The sequence below is a fragment of the Artemia franciscana genome, chromosome 2, assembly GCF_032884065.1.
Source record: "Artemia franciscana chromosome 2, ASM3288406v1, whole genome shotgun sequence".
Taxonomy (NCBI): Eukaryota; Metazoa; Arthropoda; class Branchiopoda; order Anostraca; family Artemiidae; genus Artemia; species Artemia franciscana.
This window is the reverse complement of record NC_088864.1, coordinates 57328201-57351831: the sequence shown is the minus strand read 5'-3', so window position 1 is coordinate 57351831 and position 23631 is coordinate 57328201. Positions and strand designations below refer to the sequence as shown.

General features: G+C 34.8%; 1 protein-coding gene across 1 annotated transcript in view; it reads left to right on the top strand.

The window, feature by feature from the left end:
• The first annotated feature begins 2101 nt into the window (after positions 1 to 2101).
• Positions 2102 to 23631, top strand: part of LOC136043824 (uncharacterized) — a 34518-nt gene continuing 12988 nt past the window's right edge. Inside the window, exons 1-4 of the mRNA XM_065728749.1 lie at positions 2102 to 2318; positions 9545 to 9734; positions 17834 to 17884; positions 21459 to 21683. Coding sequence (XP_065584821.1) covers positions 2153 to 2318; positions 9545 to 9734; positions 17834 to 17884; positions 21459 to 21683 — 632 coding nt within the window. The 5' untranslated portion in view covers positions 2102 to 2152. The remainder of the gene's footprint in view (positions 2319 to 9544; positions 9735 to 17833; positions 17885 to 21458; positions 21684 to 23631) is intronic.

Below are 23631 nucleotides of genomic sequence, written 5' to 3'. Positions count from 1 at the left end.
AAAGGGATGAAAGAAGTAGTAAACAGGAATCCTACATATCAGCTGATATGAGAGAAGTTAATTCATGCAGGGAGCATACAAAACTTTTGAAAAAAAACCTGAGCCATTCCTGCAGAGCTAGATCTGAATCTCAGTACTTGGAAAATGGGATCAAGACTCATGCTCAGCCTTATAGACTCTATCGAAAATGGTGCCTGGAATACAATATAAGAACTGTAAGATCAGAATAATACAACGATATTTTTTTAGCATGATTTCAATTTCAGCTTTTTCCCTCCAAAAAAAGATCAGTGCAACAAATGCGTTGCGACGGAATATATAACCCCTGAGATGAAAGAAAAGTTGACCAAACAGCACAGTAATGACACATGAAATGAGAAAGAAAGTAAAAAATTTATAGCAGAGGAACAGGAGAGAGGAAAGATGAATCCTAAAAAAATTATCGTAGCGTGCTTTGACCTGCAAAAGCTCTTATGTTGTCCATGTGGAGAAGTATCTTATTATTATAAGTCAAAACGTAACTGTTATAATCTCAGTATCTATAACTGCAATACTCTTCAAGGAAACTGCTACATCTGGCACGCAGGCAACGCTAGAAAGGCTTGTCAGAGATCGGGAGTTTTATTTACAGCTTTAATGTGAGCATGGTAGAAAAAAGCAAAGAATTTATTTTCATAAGTGACGGTTGTGAAGGGGAATATTGTGGCAGAAAACTTAAAATAGTGATTACTCACATTTATCTTGAAACCAGACACATGCAAAACCAGAACGATTGTGTCCATACTGTCATCGAGAGATTTGCTAAGAACCAAACAGTGTATGTGCCTCCTCAGTTGTCTCAGGTTGCAGGAAGTGCATCCCGAGTGTTGAAAGTAAGCCAAACATTGTCTGACATGATTAGTGTTCGGACAAGCTGGTTAGCTGAAGATGCAAAGATGATTGAAGCTATCAAGAGACTGAGAAGGGGGAAAGTAGCAGCAAGGACTTCAACAGGGTCATGCAAATTGCAAAAGCTGTATTCAGTCCCAGTTCCAATCCGCAAATCCACATTTCCAAACTTTACTGCCAGTTTTTTAGAGATCTTCCGTTTGATCGTTCGAAATACATTCTGCTGACTCAGAATATTCTGATTAATTTAGTTTTATTTTTCATTTTTAATAGTTCGAACATTAATTTTTCACTTTGTCATACTTTCTATACGAAATAAAATTAGATGAAGATTAGGCTGAAAGGGAAATTATGTATATATGGTGAAAACTTTGATGTTATACAGACATAGAATGGACTCTGCTTTTGTTCAGTAGGGATTCTCAGATCTGTAGCAATTTTATGTCCAAAAGTGGGATTTAGTATTGTTTCATTCTGATGTAAGCAATATGACCTATGTCAAGTTTTTGACGTTCTGACCTAAGTAGGATAAAATCTCTTTACTAATACATAACCACTGATAACAAGATAACCCCACAGTTTGGTTACTCTCCTATTGCCTCTTTTGGAAGTACTGAGAATTTTTTTTAGAAGCTTCAAACCCTCTCCTGAAAAGCAGTACTTTTGGACATAGCATTGTTTCTGAAGGCAAGATTTGACAATTTTAGACTTTAAAAGATGACTTTTTTCTGTTGTCCAATTTTTTTCTAATTTATTTGACTGTCAACCCACTCTCTGACAGTAGAAACGATGCAGCGGCTGAGCGTCTTGCTCCATGTTTGAATTATATCCAGCTTTGTCAGTGCAGGTTTGTTGGCCATTTCATATACTACTGAACCATGATTTATTTTTGGCAACACAAATGGAAGTACTAAGCAGGGACTCACAAATTAGGCTACAGGACCTATAACTGAATATAAGGGGGAGGGGGAAGAAGATTTATTGTTTTTGCCAATACGCACCACCCGCAAGACTTTGCAAACACTTTTCATCTATTAAATAGCTCTTTTTTTGTATTTTTGGTAAAAGATGACAGAATCACTCCCTAGGATTTTGACCTCATTGACACCCCTGGTGATTGTGGCGTAAAAACCAACGAGTTCTAAAAAATACTAGCTAATTCTAGGATGACAACTAGGATGACTGCGAATTTTGATATCTAGGAAAGAATTGCATTTATCAACAGTGTTCACAAAAGAAAGAACAAGAGCATATTATTTAAAAGATGTGGAACACTGAAACAGAAAAACAATTAATAATCTTTGTTTCTCAAATGCCAGCAATATATGACAGTAGGCCTCCCAAGCTCAAAGGAAAACAGCTTATTGAAAAAAAATGGATTGAGATCAGCCAGCTGATGAATTCGACCTTTAGTGATCTTGACTTCACAGGTAGGCTTAGGCAAGTCCTTTTAAGCACAGAGTCAACCACCCTTTGGCTTCTTTTATTTCATGCTAAAGTAAATTAGTGCCAAGGAGGAAGAATCTTTGTAAAGTAAAAGTAACTGAATACCAGTAGTTTTCTTAGGCTTATTTATATATTTTCTAAATATTAGCCTAGCCTCCTTGCTAGTTTGTATTTCTGGCAGTATATCTCACTTGACCTCACCCCCTGATCATCCCATATATAGTTTAGCCAGTAAACTTTTAGTTGTTCCTATTATCAACTTACAAATAAAGTGAACATACCACTTGATACCTTCTTTTAAGCTCTTTACAGATACAATAATCACTTCTAGGCTATTGCAAATTCAAATTTGGGCCCTTGTTGACCTCTTGAAAGTGTCCAAAATATTTCTAGTGTTCAGGTATAAAAAAGGCTTAAAATAGCATAATCTAACCATTCACACCTTCTTCCATTGGCTTTCATATTTTTGATATTTTATTGGAAAATCAGTCAGTAAAATCCTAGTTGATTGACTTCTTGCTATCTCAGAAAGGGATTAGGTTAGGAAAATGAAACTTTCAGGGATGAGTCTACAGGCTAAAGTATGTCCCAGGAAGGTATTTTGAAGTAACTATCTCCACTCCTTCTCCCTCTAGAAGGCCTTGACATTTGACAACCTTCAAAAATAAGCCTATGTGTCTTATAAAAGTGAAATCTTGCAAATAGATCTTCTGCTTGAATAAAGCACAACAAAATTGTTTTCAGCTTCACAACTTTGCTCAATTCCAACTTATAAGGTTTTAAAGATATGGAAATACATCTCCTAAATTTCAAAAACCAGCATTGATATGGCTCAGATTTCTACTCAAGTAACAGGAATTGGATTTTCAGAACTAAAGGTAGAGAAAAAGTAACTGGTAACTGGAAATTAAGGTAAAATGTTGTTTTGTCAAAATTTCAATATGTATAGACCTGTCATGTAGGTGAATTTCAGGGCTCTCTGAGGGAGAAGGAGTAGAGGTGGGTATTTTAAAATACCTTCCTGGGATATACTTTAGCCTGTAGACCCATCTGTGAAAGTTTTGTTTTCCTAACCTAACCCCTTTCTGAGATAGCAAGAAGTCACAACTAGAATTTTACCAATCAGTCAATAATATGAACAACAAAAAATTTACCATCTAGCCTTGATAACCCATTCTTTGTGTTTTTTTATCTTGTGGTGTGTTGTAGCCTAGGCCTATAACAAGCTGGCTAGCTCTAGCCTCTGCTTGATGAAATCTAGCTTTCCCCAATTAAATGAAAATAGACTTGTATACATAAATGTTTTCTGTTTGAAATGATCTAAGAATATTAGTGTACATAAATAACAGTAGTCTATTAGGGCTCTTAAGAAGGAAACATGTTTAGAAAACTATTATGTCACTATATAAAAAAATTGTTATCAACAAATTTTGAAGATGTTTCCACTATACTTTATCCCTAACTCTGCTACCATAATTTGCAAATATTTAGCTCAAATTGTGTATTTTACATCACTCTTATTTCAGCTTAATACCCATAAATGGAATCAACACTGATGAATCCAAGAAACAGGAAAACACATGGTATTTATGCTGCTGTGAATGTCCAAAATCTGGTTAATTACCTTAAATCATATCTTCTAGTGATTAAGGTTAAAGAACATGTAGGTGGTGCTTGGTTGATTTGATATTCATTTTGCAGTTCATGAGTGGATCCTCACTATTTACATATATATACAGAACAGTTTGGTTTCATTGTTAAGTGTCACTAGATGCATTTTTACTTGTGTATTATTCAGAACATGCTCTATAAGTGAAGTTAGGTTCTTTTGAGAAAAAAAAAACTACAATGCAGGTACATTTTAATTAAATATTTGGTACTTGTTCATTATTCAATTGATTCAATTCAGAAAACACTCAAGAATTTGGCTGAGAAAATCCAGTTTCATAGCCTCAAAGACAAAACTCAATTTAGTTTGCTATGTATAGTGATAGAAGATAGTGTCTGAACATGGATTTTGAATGAAGATTTGAAATTTGCCAAAGACTGAAAAAGAGGCAATTGTGTTTTTCCAGGATAAGGGGTTGTTGCCCACAACATACATCCTGCCATCATTTACAATCATGCTTAGTAGAGTACATATGGTGGGTGGCAGTAAAGGCAGAAGGAAGAAATCCTTTTAACACAATTCTTACTGACATTTCTGCATTTTGAGTACTTAATTCTAAGTTGTAACTTTACAATTTTCCAAATAAAGTATTATATTTTCATCATATTTTGTTTTATTTCATTAGCTTTATCAAAAGTTTGGGCTATATATTTGCACATTAGGAGGGAAGGGGTGCATTATATCAAATACCTACTTAATCTAACCTAACCACCTCTGTATATAAAATCTTTAATTAAAATGTACCTGCATTGTAGTTTGTTTCATGAAAGAACCTAACTTCACTTATTGAGTGTGTTCTGGATAACACACAAGTACTGATGTATTACTGGATGGGCATTTGTGAGGGCTAAAAGGGGCAGATGGCAATTAATAGACCCTGCTGGATGATACTGGTTCATCTCACTGCATCTGCAATGACTTATTGCTGCAATCATGGTTGACACCAATCTTGAAGCTGTCAACTGATTTAGCGGACACAGTGGCAGATACAGGGGGACATGGAGGGGTACACCCCCCCCTAACATAGTGGTGGATTTGTGGTTGGGTTGTGGACTTGCTCTAGTTTGGGTTGGTATGAAATTTTGTTGTTGTTTTTTAATACTTTAGTTTTTAATAAGTTTTTGATTATTAAGACTGTTTAATTTTGCAAACAAGGTTTTAGTAACTTTGTTTGGTCTGCCACACAAGTATTTACTGCCAAAAGTATTTAATGAAATTTAGGTTTGTCAAGGGAATGTATCTGTTTTACCACAAAAGCCAACTGGGAGGCAAAAATCTTCATTTTATAATAACAAGGATGGGAAATTTAAGACCATAACTTCTTAGGCTGTCAAATGATATTTCAGGATTGTGCTGTCATGACTGGGCTGAAAAGCAAATTATTTAATTTGTTCTACTGTCAAAAATGTGTTTTTGAGTCTTGCTATAGCACTGAAGCAAAGAAATTGATGTTATTACTTTTTTTGGCTCTCTGTTTTGGTTTTTTTGGGTTTGCCTTTTTTGCAAGGCAGCATGGTTTTAACATTGTTGTTTTTTAGAGGATTTGTATAATAGAAAGTAAATGTATGAAAAGTGCAAAAATTATTAATTCAAATTTTGGATTTTTATGAGTAAATGGTGGTCACTTTACTGCCTATTTTCATCTAATTAAAGCTCTACATTATTTTACAAATCATCTCTGTTCATCCTAAAACATTAAAATAAAGGCCATACTCTTTAAACCTTAGTAAAGGTATGTGTAAGTAGGCCTATATACTTAAAACCAAGTATATGAGGAAAATACTCTTTCAAATATGGCAGTAATCATTTAAGAAGAATAAATTTTTGTAAAATTGTTTATAAAAGAAGGCAAATAATTATGTCTTTATTTATTTTGTATCTAGGTTGTATAGATTGGTCTCTGAATTTTCAGTTTGAATCAGTAGAATGGCATTGATTTTTTCAAAAATTTAAAAATAAAATAAATTCTAAAAAGGAGAAATTCACACAACTTGAGTTAACCACATAAACAGAATCCAACTGCAATATTACTCCAGAATTTCTCACCTTCTCAATACCAACCAGTTACAAAATATAGGTGTGTTTTTGTATAGGGGTTAAATATGTTCGTCCATAAAATTGTCTAAATTGCTATATATACCACTGAGGATTTTTATACTTATTTTGATGCATGCCATCCAATCATATCTCAATGATTAGTTGTTTATAAATAAAAAAAATTTACAGGACAATTCTCTTAACTAATGCTAAATCTGAGTGAAATTTCAAAATTTTTATTTTTTGTACTCAACAGACATATTGACATTTAAACGTTTGAATTGAATATCTGAAAATATCGCAATTAAAAAAAAAATAATTAAAAATCTCCACTGCTTGAAACCATGAGAATAATAAATCACCATTCTATACCTATCAAATACAAAGATAACAAATCAATAATTATTTGTATTTTGACTCATATACTTAGTTTGAAGCTCATACATGCATGCATCTTTAATAGAGTTCCTATTTCTCTGACAATTTTAGCCTTTATTCAAATATTTTAGGATGTATATAAGAGGAAATAGATTCATTTTTGTATTGTTTTGGACCAAGCCCTTTCGTCTAAGGCCTCTAAAGAAAGGAGAGCGGTGGCTCTTGAATCATTTTTCCTATCTCCTCTTGGAATTAGTGTAAGAATTGAACAAAATATGAAATGCAGCTGACAATTATGCAGCCGTGAAGGTTAAAAGAATGAAAACGCATTTTGGAATTCAAGTTTATAAAATAAGATTAAATTTCAAATGGGGATAATTTCATTTGTTAGACAGTAAAAACAGATATTAAAAAAATTTGGATATTTTGACCACATACAGACCAATGAGATTTTGACCAATCAGATTTCTTATATCTGTTTTCACTTTCTAATAAAAGGACTTATTCTGATTTGAACATTTATTTGTTCGTCATGGAAAGGCATAGAAAGCCAGTTTTATTTGTTGTCCATCATACAGGGGAGCGGACTTAGGCAAAAGGCCTGTGGCTGTTTTGAACAAAACCTGACTAATGCTGATGAACAGGGTTCAAAATGTTCTATTTTTGTCTCATATCTGAAAAATATTTAAATGTTTTAGTTCAAAGTTTTTGAGTTAAACCAGCTTTCCAAGTTAATAAACAGCTTTCAAGATAAAACAAACTTGGGAGGGAGGGGTGGTTTCCCTCCATTTTGACTCCTAAAAGGATGCTAACTTCTGGTTCATAATCAAGTTAGCCCAGTCTAAAGTTTCTTGACCATCCCTTCCACATGAAGTGGCTCTTGGAAAAAAAAATAGATAAATGATGCACTGAAAGCTGATGTTTCTTTACTACATGCAACGCTAAGACGTTGCCTCTGACTCTGGTTCACAATCAGGATTGCCACCACGGTCAGCTCCTGAAGTGCTATAATTGTCCAAATTTGCATCCTACATAGCGATTTTCGGTGCTATAGTCAAAAATTTTAAAATAGCACTGTTGTGCTATTATAGCAACCCTAAGCACGTACTACAATGCTGCTAATAATAAAATAGTGCTTATTTTAGTGCTTATTTCTTGCTACAAGTTGCAACCCTGTCTAGAATGGAAACAAACTGAATATGTGCTCATATTAAAAAATATGTTTTTTAACCATGTGACATGAAATCCTACAAATAAAGAAAAGTTTGACTTCTCTTGGATACTAGCTTCGGTTTGTTTCTTGCTTTTTTCTTTACCTACCTCTTATATAAGATTTTATTGTGTGACCAGTCTCTCTTTTTTAATTAAATAAAAAAAACAAGTTTTTTCAAACTGAAAGTAAGGAGCGACATTAAAACTTAAAATGAACAGAAATTACTTCGTATGTGAAAGGGTCTGCTTCCTCATCAACGCCCCGCTCTTTACGCTAAAGCTTGACTCTTTCTCTCAACTCTACTTTTTAAAACAGTAAAAAACTTTAGCGTAAAGAGCGGGCGTTGATGAGGAAGCAGCCCCTATCATATACGAAGGTAATTTCTGTTCGTTTTAAGTTTTAATGTCGCTCCTTACTTTCAGTTAAAAAAACTTGTTTTTTTTTTAATTTAATTTCTGGACGTTTTTGAATCAATGCATGTTTTGATTTTGGCTCTCCGCAGAGGAATAATTAAAACAGAATTCGCATATTTATTTTTTGGCTAAATGGCTTTCTCATAGTTTTGATCGAATGATTTTGAGAAAAAAGGGAGCAGGGGAGGAAGCCTAGTTGCCCTCCGATTTTTTGGTTACTTAAAAAGGCAAATAGAACTTTTATTTTTTTACAAATGTTTTTATTAGTAAAAGGTATACGTAACTTAAAAATTAGCATACGTAACGAACTTTTGTATTCTCATGAGGGGGTTCACCCCCTCGTCAGTACCTCGCTCTTTACACTAAAGCTTAAATTTTGTCCTAATTCATTAAGATTGGCCCCTGAATCAAAAGCCATAGAATAAATAGTTGAAATTACTAAAAATACTTTAGCGTAAAGAGCGAGGTATTAGAAGAAGGTGAGCCCCTTATATGTGTAATAATTTCTGTTTGTTTTAAGTTTTGATGCTGCTCCTTACTTCCAGTTGGAAAAACTTTTTGAGATTTATTTTTTCATTTTTTTCTTTACATAATGCTAGAAAATCCTGCGCTCCCTTCATGGAAATTTTCTTCCCCCATAACAAATTCCTCGATGGAAAGTTACCCCAACATATCCCCCTCTTCTCAACCCCTCCCCCAACCGAAAAATCCCCCTGAAAACGTCTGTACACTGTACCCAATACCCATTATTATATGTAAGCACTGGTCAAAGTTCGTAACTTATAGCCCCTCCCACGGGGACTGTGGGGTAGTAAGTCGTCCCCAAAGTCATAGTTATAAAGTTTTTCGACTACGCTGAATAAAATGGCTATCTCAGAATTTTAATCCGTTGACTTTGGGAAAATAATTAGCGTTGGAGGGGGCCTAGGTGCCCCCCAATTTTTGGGTCACTTAAAAAGGGCACTAGAAATTTTCATTTCCGTTAGAATGAGCCCTCTCGCAACATTCTAGGACCACTGGGTCGATACAATCACCCCTGGGAAAACAAAAAAAAAAACAAAAAACAAACAAACAAATAAACACACATCCGTGATCTGCCTTATGGCAAAAAATACAAAATTCCACATTTTTGTAGATAGGAGCTTGAAACTTCTAAAATAGGGTTCTCTGATACGCTGAATCTGATGGTGTGACTTCCGTTAAGATTCTATGACTTTTAGGGGTTGTTTTCCCCTATTTTCTAAAATAAGGCAAATTTTCTCAGGCTCGTAACTTTTTATGGGTAAGACTAAACTTGATTAAACTTATATATTTAAAATCAGCATTAAAATGCAATTCTTTTGATGTAGCTATTGATATCAAGATATTTGATGTAGCTATTGAAATCCGATTTTTTAGAGTTTTGGTTACTATTGAGCCGGGTCGCTCCTTACTACAGTTCGTTACCACGAACTGTTTGATTTTGATCGTTATTTAGAGTAAATAATTTATCCCTTTCAGCCCAAGATTGTGAGAGCCAATGGACAAAATTAAGAATTGCATATGGAAGGCATAGGAAAATCCTGCAGAAACAAACATATCCAACAAAACAAAAATGGGTTCATTACCAAAGCATGCATTCATTTATGGCTGGAAATTTCAAACAAAGAAACACTCAGAGAAAACGAAGGAGTCCATTGAGTACCGACAGGTTTTCTTCTCAAGTTTATCTCCTTAGTTTTATAATCTGCAATATTGGTGAATCTAAGAGGGTTTTCCATTTTCGTTTGTATATATATATATATATATATATATATATATATATATATATATATATATATATATATATATATATATATATATATATATATATATATATATATATATATATATATATATATATATATATATATATATATTTGTAATCCTGCCTACTCTAAACGAAAAACATAAGATCGAATAGGGTTAAAACGCAGAAAAGGAGAAAAGGTGGAAAAGAAAACGTATTGAGGCGGAATGTGAGTAATGGTCGATGTGTAGGTTTACTTATTTTAGATAACTTTTGTTTTGTAAGCATTATTTTGTCCTTGAGACTCAATAGAAAAAGGATCTGCCACCTGGTTGAAAAGGAAAAAGGTTGCTTATTTTACAAAATGTTTCTTTGTACTTTCTTTTTTCTTCCTTTTTTCAAGTAGGAATACTTAAGACATTTCTATACTTGGCACTGCACCTTCATCTACAAGATGCCATCTAGCATACACATTAATATTTTGCCCTCTGAATAACTTCACTCATAGGTGGCATCTGCATAAATTTTTTTTCAGTATTTTTTTCAATATGTTTTTGTGTCAATACACACCTTAAGTTATGGTTGGGACAGTCCCAAGTATTAGTACTTGGGACATGTCCCAAGTACTAAGAATATAGAATCTACAACCAAATTTTGAATTCTACCCTGACTAGATCTCTTTGTACTTTTCTGGATTAATTCTGTTCACACCCTGACTAGGTAAACTCAACCTCTAAGTTCTGTGAACAGCCTTTTTTTTTTAGTTTTCATTAACATGGGGAAGAAAAACCCACCAGTCAATGAAGGAGCCTTGAGGCGAGCCATAGCAGATATTTTGTCAAAAAAGTCATAACACGGGAAGCTGCTAAAATGTATGGCCTGTCCAAAAGCTCTCTACACAGGCACCTCACTTCCCACAGGACGAACTCTAGCAGAGATGCAGTCAATACCCCTTTTATATACCAGTCAGAAATAACCCACAACAAGATTTTGACCACTGAACAAGAAACTGAGCTGAAAACTTACCTGATTGATGCATCTAAGCTACATTATGGGCTTGTTATTTTTAAGTTAAAACGCTAGTCTACGAATATGCCAATAGGAATAGTATATTTTACCCTGCAGGCTGGGATGCCAAACAACAGGCAGGGACAATTTGGTTTCACAGCTTTATGGCTAGAAATCCGTCACTTAGCTTAAGGACACCAGAACAAACCAGCCTCGCAAGGGCTATAATTTTCAATCCACATACAGTTTCCACGTTCATCGACAAACTGAAGGGGGTCATGGAAAAATTCAGATTTCAGTCTCAGAATATTTGGAATATGGATGAATGTGGCCTGACCACTGTGCAGAAGCCACACAAGGTTGTTGCCGAGTCAGGGGTTAGACAAGTTGGAATGAGCACTTCCGCAGAGAGGGGCCAAACTGTTGAAATTCTAGCAACTGTGTCAGCTCTTGGAAATACAATTCCCCCAGTCCTGGTTTTCCCTAGAAAAAAGTGACCCCCAGAATGACCATGGGGACATCCACTGGAACTCTGGATTTTTGAGGAGGTGAAAGTGGATGGACCTATTCTTTCATCTTCGTTGAATGGATGGAACACTTCATATCCTATGCAGGCCCACAGGCACAGTTTCCCTGTCTTCTGATCCTTGACATTCATGAACCCCATCTGTCAATTGATGCAATGCAGCTGGCAAAAGACAATCACATCGTCATGCTAACCCTTCCACCACACATCTCGCACGAACTGCAGCCACTGAACAAGACTGTGTTTTTCCCGTTCAAGCTTCATTCCAAGAGACCAATTTCGAACTGGATGAATAACCCGGGCATCCCAGTTTCAATGTATGGAATCCCTCAGTTCCTTGAAACAGCATACCCACTGAGTTTTATTCCGAGTAACATTGTGTGAGGATTCCGTGTTTCTGGGATTTCACCATTTAACAACGATATAATCACTGATGATGAATATGCACCATCTTCAATTACAGATAGGCCAGAATTTGAAGCTACGACTGGCAGTGGAACAGTAGAGCCACCCTCGTACTCTGATGCAGAAGTTGGTAGCAATGTCTCAACCATCGAGCCTATACGGATGTCGACCATCTCTCAAACTCCCAAAGGAGGGCAAACAATGGATCCTTCCAGTGCTGTATTGCCAGGTGACATTAGACCATTTCCCAAAGCTGGGCCAAGAAAATCTAGAGGAGGAGGTAGAGCTCGTGGGTCTCGCCGAGTATTGACAGACACGCCCAAGAAAAAGAAAATTGAAGAAAAGGCAGTTGGATGGATTAAGAAGAAAAATCAAACTGCATCAAAGGTGGAAAAGGTGTCAGCAAAGAAGTTTGCCAGAAAACAGAAATATTCTACCATTTCTTTGTCTGATTAAATAAAAAAAAAACTAATTTTTTTAGCTGAAAGTAAGGAGCGACATTAAAACTTAAAACGAACAGAAATTACTCCGTATATGAAATGAGTTGTCCCCTCCGCAATCCCTCGCTCTTTACGCTAAAGCTTTTAATTGTTTTAAAAAGTAGAATTGTGGCAAAGAGTCAAACTTTAGCGTAAAGAGCGAGGGATCGCGGAGGGGACAACTCATTTCATATACGGAGTAATTTCTGTTCGTTTTAAGTTTTAATGTCGCTCCTTACTTTCAGCGAAAAAAATCAGTTTTTTTTTATTTAATTTCTGAACGTTTTTGAATTAATGCATGTTTGGTTTTGGCTCTCCGCACATAAATTATTAAAATTAAATTTGTATATTAATTCTTTTTTTGGCTAAATGGCTTTCTCTTAGTTTTGATCTGACGATTTTGAGAAATAAGGGGTGGAGAAGGAGGCCTAGTTGCCCTCCAATTTTTCGGTTACTTAAAAAGGCAACTAGGACTTTTAATTTTTAACGAACGTTTTTATTAGTAAAAAATATACGTAACTTAAGAATTAACTTACGTAACAAACTTTCATAACCTTATATTTTTATTATGTATACGAGGGGGTTTGTACCCTCGTTAATACCTCGCTCTTTACACAAAATCGTAAGTTTTGTCCCAATTCTTTAAGAATGACCCCTGAATCAGAAAGGCCGTAGAATAAATAGTTGAAATTACTAAAAATACTTTAGCATAAAGAGCAAGGTATTTATCTCCTCCTAAATACCTCGCTCTTTATGCTAAAGTATTTTTAGAACCCCTCATATGCGTAATAATCTCTGTTCGTTTTAAGTTTCAATGCTACTTCTTCCTTTCATTTGAAAAAACGTTTTCATGTTTATTTTTCATTGTTTTCTTATAGTAATGCTAGAGAATCCTGCGCCCTTGTCATTGAATTTTTCTTCCCCCATGACAGATTCCTCGAAGGAAAGATCCTCCAGCATAGCCCCCTCTCCTCAGCCCCACCCCCAAACAAAATAAAATCCCCCTGAAAACGTCTGTACACTTCCCAATAACCATTACTATATGTAAGCACTGGTCAAAGTTTGTAACTTGCAGCCCCTCCCCCAGGGATTGTGGGGGAGTAGGTCACCCCCAAAGACATAGTTATTATGGTTTTCGACTATGCTGAACAAAATGGCTATCTCAAAATTCTGATCCGTTGACTTTGGGAAAAAAATGAGCTTGGGAGGGGGCCTAGATGCCCTCCAATTTTTTTGGTCACTTAAAAAGGGCACTAGAACTTTTCATTTCCGTTAGAATGAGCCCTCTTGCGACATTCTAGGACCACTTGGTCGATACGATGACCCCTGGGAAAAAGAAGAAGAAAAAAAAAAAACAAACAAACAAATAAACACGCACCCGTGATTTGTCTTCTGGCAAAAAATACAAAATTCCACATTTTTGTAGATAGGAGCTTGAAACTTCTACAGTAGGGTTCTCTGATACGCTGAATCTGATGGTGTCAATTTCGTTAAGATCCTAAGGCAAATTTTCTCAGGCTCGTAACTTTTGATGGGTAAGACTAAACTTGATGAAATTTATTTATTTAAAATCAGCATTAAAATGCGATTCTTTTGATGTAGCTATTGATATCAAAATTCAATTTTTACTATTGAGCCGGGTCGCTCCTTACGTGGTAACAGTTCGTTACCACGAACTGTTTGATACATCTTCAGAATAAGAGAACTGTGTAAGTGCTAGCAGTGAAGCTGAAAGCGAACACCCATCAACATCTCATGAAACCATGGAGAATAAGATTGAGGAAATGGAGATACAGTGTGAGGACTTTGTCCTTGTCCTGGAAGATGAAAAACGTGGAAAATTTTACAGTCTAGGAGAAGTTGTCAAAGTTGGTAAGAGCGAGTTTGATGTCCGCTACTTTAAAAGGGTTGCTCCTTTTCAGAAATATGCAGCTACAAAGCTCCGTACCGGTTTGAGAAGTTTTAAGTTGCAAAGAAGCTGCCAAACCCAGAACCAACTGGCCAAACTGAACGCCAAGCCGGATACTCTATTTTTTCGAGTGACATGTCTGTATATAATGTATTGTAAACATTCTAACATGTAAACTTTTTTTTCTTTTTGTAATATTATATGACTATATTTAACTTTAAAAATATATGGAAACCCTGGCGGCCCAAGTATTAAACTATGTCCCAAGTACAAAACGACCTAGTCCCAAGTATAAAACTAGTTTTATACTTGGGACAAAACGTCCCAAGTGCTCCAAGTCTCCCCTACAAAGAAAAGTCTGTCTGATCATTTTTTCAGTTTCTTGCTAAATACGTGTAAACAGTTCCTTGAAGAAAGTATCTCAAACTAACATAACCAACAATATTATAAGGGCCATAGCTGTATACAAGAGTTGTATAAATTATGTTTAACACTCCATACCCCTCTTAAGAATGAATCTATTTATACCTATGGAGCGGCTATTGAATGCCATCCAAGATTATCATAACTCACAAATGCACTGTAAAGTGCACTTGTCTCTATGGAAAACACATAGAAATAAATGGATACTTATTCAAAGCCAGTCTTGACACTAATTGGGTGGCTTCTAGAGAAATCCAGTTGAATTAGAACAGGTTTGAGCTAAACAGCTGGATCTATTATGTTATTAAATATAAAAAAACAACGCCCCTCTCTTTCCTCCTCAACGCCCCTCTCTTTACGCTAAAGTTTGACTCTTTCTCTTAACTCTATTTTTAAAACAGTAAGAAACTTTAGCGTAATGAGTGGGGCGTTGAGGAGGAAAAGCCCCTTTCATATACGGAGTAATTTCTGTTCGTTTTAAGTTTTAATGTTGCTCCTTACTTTCATTTAAAAAGAACTTGTTTTTTTTTTATTTAATTTCTGGACGTTTTTGAATTAATGCATGTTTTGATTTTGACTCTCCGCACATAAATAATTAAAACGAAATTTGCATATTAATTAATTGCAATTAATGGGAGATTTTGAGAAAAAAGGAGTGAGGGAGGAGGCCTAGTTGCCCTCCAATTTTTTGATTACTTAAAAAAGTAACTACAACTTTTAATTTTTTACAAACGTTTTCATTGGTAAAAAATATACGTAACTTACGAATTAATTGACGTAACGAATTTCTATATTCGTATGTTTTTATTGCGTGTATGAAGGGGTTCAACCCTCGTCGATACCTCGCTCTTTACCCTAAAGCTTAAATTTTGTCCCAATTCCTTAAGAATGAGCTGTAAATCACAAAGGCCGTAGAATAAATAGTTGAAATTACTAAAAATACTTTAGCGTAAAGAGTGAGGTATAACGAGGAGGTAAGCCCCTCATATGCGTAATAATTTTTGTTCGTTTTAAGTATTAATGCTGCTCCTTACTTTCAGTAGAAAAAAAACTTTTCATACTGATTTTTTCATTGTTTTTTCAAATAATGCTAGAAAATCCTGCTTCGTTGAAATTCTCTTCCCCCATGACAAGTTTCTCCATGGAAATATCTTCCCACGTAACCCCCCCCTCAAATCTCCCCTAAACAAAAAAAAAACCTGAAAACGACTGTACACTTCCCAGTAACCATTACTATATATAAACACAGGTCAAAGTTTGTAACTTGCAGCCGCCCCCCCCCCAACGGGGACTGTGGGGGAGTAAGTCGTCCCTAAAGACACGGTTATTAGGTTTTTTGACTATGGTTAATAAAATGGCTATCTCAGAAATTTGATCCGGTGACTTTTGAGAAAAAATGAGCGTGGGAGGGGGCCTAGGTGCCGTCCAATTTTTTTGGTCACTTAGAAAGAGCACTAGAACTTTCATTTTCCTTTAGAATGAGCCCTCTCGCGACATTCTAGGACCACTCAGTCGATACGATCACCCCTGAAAAAAACAAACAAACAAAAAAAAACAAATAAACACGCATCCGTGATCTCTCTTCTGGCAAAAGATGCGAAATTCCAAATTTTTGTAGATAGGAATTTGAAACTTCTACAATAAGGTTCTCTGATACGCTGAATCTAATGGTGTGATTTTCGTTAAGATTGTATGACTTTTATGGGGTGTTTCCCCCTATTTTCTAAAATGAGGCAAATTTTCTCTGGCTCGTAACTTTTGATGGGTATAACTGATCTTGATGAAACTTGTATATTTAAAATCAGCATTAAAATTCGATTCTTTTGATATAACTATTGGTATCAAAATTCCATTTTTCAGAGTTTCGGTTACTATTGAGCCGGGTCGCTCCTTACTACAGTTTGTTACCACGAACTGTTTGATTAAATAAGTGAAAAACAAGTTTTTCAACTGAAAGTAACGAGCAACATTAAAACTTAAAATAAACAGAAACTATAACTTATATGAAGGGGGGTTCTCCCTCCTCAATACCTTGCTCTTCATGTTTCAGTTTTTGATACTTCAAAAAAATGGCTTATTGTTCTGCTTGCGCAACCTTTGTGTTTCAGGAGTTACTCTTGAAGAATTGGGATAAAATTCAAACTTTAGCGTCTTGCGCGAGGTTTTGAGGAGGGGATAACCCCCTCATTCTTTTCATACAGTTGAAGTCTAACTTATCTTTCTTTATAGTGGCTTAAAATTTAACAAAGTAGAAACAATCAGTTGAAATTTAATTTTTAATTGTTTTTACTGGCTTAAAATTTAACACAGTTGAAGCAATCAGTTGAAATTTAAGCTTTTTTTTCTTTATACCAGCTTAAAATTTCAGTTGAAGTAATCATTTGAGATATAATCTTTCTTCTTTTTTTTTTCTTTTTTTTTTTTTTTTTTTTTTTACTGGATAAAAATTTCACTTAGTAAAAGCAATCAGTTGAAATTTAGCCTTTCTGTCTTTATACCGGCTTAAAATTTCATACAATAGGGGAACAATTAGTTGAGATTAAATTTTTCTTCTTTTTTTAATGTCTTAAAATTTCACACATTAGAAGCAATCAGTTGAAATTTAACCACTCTTTCATTATACCGGCTTAAAATTTCAATATTGGCAATCAGTTAAGATTAAATATTTCATTTTTTTTTACTGGCGAAAAATTTCACAAAATACAAGCTATCAGTTGAAATTTAACCTCTCTTTCTTATACCGGCTTAAAATTTCATATCGTAGGAGCAATCAGTTGAGATTTAGTTTTTCTTCATTTTTCACTGGCTTAAAATTTCACACATTAGAAGCAATCAGTTCAAATTTAACCTCTCTTTCCTTATACCGGTTTAAAATTTCAATATTAGCAATCAGTTGAGATTTAATTTCTTCTTCTTTTTACTGGTTTAAAATTTCACACAGTAGAAGTAATCAGTGAAAATTTGACCTCTCTTTCTTTATAAATCTTGGGGTGACGCCTTCATTCCTTGTTTATTTTCTTCTTTTACTCTTATTTTAAAATTAATTTTGTCAATTATTGACACCTTTGTTACATTCACACCCCCAAGATTTTGCTCATTGGCACCCTTGTCACATTGGGTATTCCCCAAGATTTGGCTCTAGATCCGCCCCTTGACCTTAAAGGCCAATATCTGCCACAGAATTACCAGAAACCAATATCTCTTATTCGCTCCTGCTGCAACTAGGGTAAGATGTTTTTTCAAATAATATGCTGTATTTTTTATTTTACAGTGATGCAAACAGTGCAGATCACGTTGCTGAAATGCTTGAATTCACGGTAACGTAAGTCTGTTTTTTTTTGCCTTTATTTCTTTTTACTCCTTCTTTTTGCTAGGCATAAGCTTTTACTTGAGCTTTATATAAAAAAAAAAATTTCGGCATGTAAATTACGGAGAATTAGTACTAATTGTGATTATTTCGTGCTTCAATGCCTCTTATAGACTGCCGGTAAATAGCCTACGGATTGTTTGGATACCCGACTGACAGACTGTATCTCAGACACTAGGCTGTACGAAAAGTGTGGTTCAATTCCGCTTGCTGGGTATAATAAAAAAACGGTTGAGATGACTAAGGCACATCCTCCAATAATTTAAATTTTTGATATCATCCCTCTTGTACTTTAATCGAGGAGTACTATAGAAAGTACGCAATATGACATAAACTTTCTTATACACTATTTTTTTTTGTTCACTTATAAATTATTTCCAAAGTCGTCATGACGCATCAAGTTTTCTGATATGTTAAAGCTAACTTTTCTTGGAAATGGTAGAGATTTTTTTTTGCAACGCCTATAGACAAATTTTGTTCTTCTAGGAACTGGATCTGATATTAGTTTTCCAGAAATAAATTTCTTCTGTGTCTCTTTTTGTAGGCTGTTAGAAAAGTTTGGTTCAGTTCCGCTTGCTATGGCTATAATGAAAGAAAGGTTGAGTTTTTTATATATGAATTTTTTTGTTCACTTCGAAATAATCTCCAAAGTTGTCATGACGCATCAAGTTTTCTGATATGTTAGAGCTAACTTTTCCTAGACATGGTAGAGATTTTTTTTTTGCAACGCCTATGGACAAATTTTGTTCTTCTAGGAACTGGATCTGATATTAGTTGTCAAGAAATAAATTTTTTCTATGTCTTTCTTTTTTAACTTTTGATTTTACGAAGTTCCTATTTTTCGTCTGAGTAAAATGTCCTAGTTTCGAAGCTAAGCTTTTTAGAAATCATACGACTTTGAATACTGATAGTGATTCATATTATCTCTTCGAAAACCAAGCAAAATTTCCTTATATCTATTACATTCCTGGGAAATAATACAGTAATTCTGAATTTCAATCCAGTTCCGATTTTTTTTTCAAAAAAACTTAAGTTTTTATATTTATTATATTTGGACTTTTAGTGTTGTGAAAATTAAGCCAGAAGACATGTACACATTTATATCCGAAAATGGACTGTAGGCTAAGAAACATTTTCTAAGGTTGCCATTGTGCACCAATTTCCATGACACCATGGAGGTAAACTTACTTTTCAAGACATGGTGTAAAGAAATACCCAATGCGAATAGATACATCTTGATCTTATGAACTAGAGCTGACATTGGTTTTCCGGAAATAAAATTTCATCTGTGCCTTCTTTTATTTTGAAGTTTCGACAAATTCCCTTTATTTTATCGTATTAAAATGTCCTTTATTTGAAGCTTAACTTTTTAGAAATCAACTAACTTTAAAAAAAGAGAGAACTTTATATTGTCTCTTCGACAACTTGTGCTAAATTTCAACAACTTGTGCCAAATTTTCCGTATATCTCATAATTTTTTGGGAACTAATTATGAAAATCCTGGTTTCGAAATGGTAGTTCCAGTTTATTTTTTTCTTCTAAAATTTGTGATTTTAAATTTTATGATATTTTGGACTTCAATACTAAGAAATTAAGCAAGAAGACATATATTGTTCTACATCCGAAAATAATCTTTAAAGTTGTCATCGACCATTGATATTTTTGACTTCTTAGAGGTAACTTTTTCTGGAAAAGACACAGAATTTTTTCCAGAACTGGAACTGACATTGGTTTTCCAGAAATAGAACTCCTTCTGTGCCTTAGCTTCGAAACATAACTTTTTAGAAATCAAAGAACTTTGAATGTAGATAGAAATTCATATTATCTCTTCAATAACCTCTGCAAAATTTCCACATCACTCAGAAATTTTTGGGAAACAACAACGAAATCTTGATTTCGAAATAGAAGTTCCGATCTTTTATTTTTTTACAATTTAATTTTTATGTTTATTAAATTTTTGAATTTTAATGCCATGAAAAACAAGCAAGGAGACATACACTCTTCTATATATGAAATCAAACCGTATACTAAGAAATAATTTCTATAGTTATCATCCGCGCATCGACTTTCATGATATATGTTTTTATGGAAGGGGTGGTCGTAAGAATTCTTGTGGGGGCGCATTTGATCTTTTTTACATAGACTTTAGGATAAAAAGGATCTAGAGATAACTTTCTCTAGACAAGATATAATTTTATTTCTAACGCTGATTAACAAGTCTTGGTCTTCCCAAAGCTGGAGCTAATATTAGGTTTTCAAAAATAAAACTTGTTCTGTGGCTTCTTCGATTTAGAAGTTTTGATTTTGCGAATTCTGCATCTTCCATTTTTTGTGTCTCTTTTCAATTTATAAAATGTATGGTTTTTATTTTAAACTTATTGTCGAAACTATGAATAACTTAAACAATTTTAATTAGTTAAAAGAAACCAATACTTTCGTTAAGTTTACAGATTTAACCGTTTCATAGACCTATTACAGGTAAAGCCAAAAACAATGCTCATATAGAGTTTGACTGATACTTCCTACACGCAGAACTTATTTCAGAAGTTCTCTAATTGCGTACTGACTTTGTAAATAACAACTGAGAATAGTCATAACGCATCTGCAAACTTGATACGGCAGCATAAACGTTTATCACCCGTGACATGTAGTTGCACGTGCTGCTATCCCTTAGGCCTTAGTTACTGCGTCATTGCTCTGGGTTTTGGCACTGGAGGTCTCATTAATCGACGGTTGGAAAAAACATTCCCCTCCGTGGTAGACCTTAACATCTTTAAGGATCCATCTTCAGCGCTTGCTGACGAGTATATGGTCAATCTCGTTTCAGGTGGTGTTGTCAGGTAGTACCGTATAGATTTAAGAATAGTATTATTTGGAAACAATGTACCCCCCACGGTTCAGTCATAAGTAGCTCAAAAATCTATCAAAGACAAACTGTTATCGCTTATTTCCTCAAGTTCTTGTGGGCCGATCACTGTTGGTGCATAATCCTTGTTGCAACCAACTTTCGCACTGAAATCATGCAAACGACTGATGAGTCGTATCTGTGGACCTTACTGGTGACACTACTTTGCAACTGACAGAAAATGTCTTGATCAGAACCACTTGATTCATTTTTATGTGCAAACTCAGATGTAACCGTCATTTTTACCGAAGTAGTCGCTAAACATGCTTGTAAAATAGGATCGTTGATTGGCTCCCAATCTACAAGTCATTTATTTGCTGCCGCACTTAAAACCAATACAACACCAGTAGTTCTTTACGCTCTTTTCTAGAATATATCACATGATAATTCTTGCACAATTTTTGAACCAAAACTAGAGAATTCACCCCCTCTCCCTAATTGACGATCCTGTCTGGTATCCACCCGTGTACTCAGTGTAAATGATCAGTAAATACGAGATAATGGCTTCATAAAATTTTTTGCTTCTTTTAGGTATTTAGATGAAAACAATGATTAATTTTGTTTTACCCACTTCTCATATTAAAACAGTAGTTCCCGTTGATTGTTGTATTCAATTAATTTTAGGACGGATGACGCAGATAGTTCAAGAAACGAGGGAACTCCTGTAAAAGAAGAAATGCATGACGATTGTGCAACTTGGAAACAAAGCAGTCAAAGTTTACCAATGCAGTGTTTGAATCTGCCTAGTGGAATCGCTCAACCACTGAATCATACTAACGGAAATGTTAGGCTATTAAATTGCCAAAATGGAATGACGGAAGCATTGCACCCGCCCGGTTTTCCTCCATTGTAAGTTCTATATTAACAATTTGCTCTGTTATCAGTTACGAGAACCAAGCCAACAGATAAGATCTTGATTGGGACAGAAGGCTCAATTTTAGAACAAGGCTTTTGACCATAAATATAAAATCAAAATATGGGTAGAATTTTTCATATGCCTGAGTAAAGGGGGAAGCCTAGCATCAAAAATCTCCCCATAGTAATGGCTTAGTAGGGTAGAGAACCCTACTGTAGAGGGTTCAAGCTCCTATCTGCAAAAATGTGGAATTTTGTATTTTTTGTCAGAAGAAAGATTACGGATGCGTGTTTATTTCTTTTTTTTGTTGTTTTTTTCCAATGGAGATCGTATCGACCCAGTGGTCCTAGAATATTGCGAGATGACGTATTCGAACGGAAATTAAAAGTTATAGTGCCCTTTTTAAGTGACCAAAAAATTGGAGGGTAACTAGGCCCCCTCTCACGCTCAGTTTTTTCCAAAGTCACCCAATAAAAATTTGGAGATGGCCATTTTGTTCTGTATATTCGAAAAATCCAATAACTATGTTTTTTAGGATGACTTAATCCCCAACAGTCCCTGGGGGAAAGGCTGCAAGTTTTGAACTCTGGCCGTTATTTACATATAGTATTGGTTATTGGGAAGTATACATACGTTTTCAGGGGGGGATTGTTTTCTGTTGGGGTGGAGAGGTTACGTGGGAGATCTTTTCTTGGAGAAATTTTTCATGGGGGAAGTTAATTTTCCATGAATAGGGCGCTGGATTTCCCAACGTCACTTAAAAACGATCAGAAATTAAATAAAACAAACAAGTTTTTTCTACTGAAAGTAAGGAGCAACACTAAAACTTAAAACAAACAGAAATAATTACATATATTATGGGTGTTTGCCTCCTCGTCAATACCTCGTTCTTTACGCGAAAGTTTTTTTAGTACTTTCAAAAGAGCTATTTATTTTAATTAAACTGCCTTTGTGATTTAGGGGTCATTCTTAAAGAATTGCGACAAAATTCGGACTTTAGCTTAAAGAGCGACGTATTGACGAGGGGGCAAATCCCCTAATATACGTAATAATTTCTGTTCGTTTTAAGTTTTAATGTTGCTGCTTTCTTTCAGTTGAAAAAAATTGCTTTTTTATTTAGTGATAGTTTAAAAACAAGGTACTCTATATGAAAACAAAGTAAAGCCTAAAACTATTGTAGATAAAAAAAAGTTAAATTTATACTGATTTTTGTGTGAATTATGAGAACTCAATATTATTTACGAAACCAATATTAGGGTATGTATATGTAATTACTCAAAAAAAAGGTCAGAACTGTCGCAGAAAAAAAGCGTTAGCTTTATATTGATTGCGTATATGTGAATTTTGAGACTTTATTCAAGAGGGAATTATATGTTTAGAGGGGGGGGGGGATATTCCACCACGCAGCAGTACTTCCTTAGAAACTGAGGGGTTGGAAATATGCTTTTTGAGCTATAAAATCATGGGCTAGCTCAGATTTCACTCGATGATGTTCTATTCGGTGAAACTTGCGATCGGTAATTATATTGATTGCTTACATATGAATTTTGAGATTTTATTCTAGAGTGGGTTATATGTTTATGGGGGGGGGGGGAATAATCCACCTCGCAGCAGTACGTCCTTGGAAACTGAGGGGTTGGAAATATGTTTTTTGAGCTATAAAATCATTGGCTAGCTCAGAAATTTCACTCGATGATGATCTATTCGGTGAAACTTGCGGTCGGTAATTGGTAATTATATTGATTGCTTACATGTGAATTTTGAGATTCTATTCAAGAGGGGGTTATATGTTTAGGGGGGAATTTTCCACCACGCAGCAGTACATCCTTTGAAACTGAGGAGTTGGAAATGTTTTTTGAGCTATAAAATCATTGGCTAACTCAGAACTTTCAATCGATGATGTTCTGTTCGGTGAAACTTGTGATCGATAATTGCCCTTTA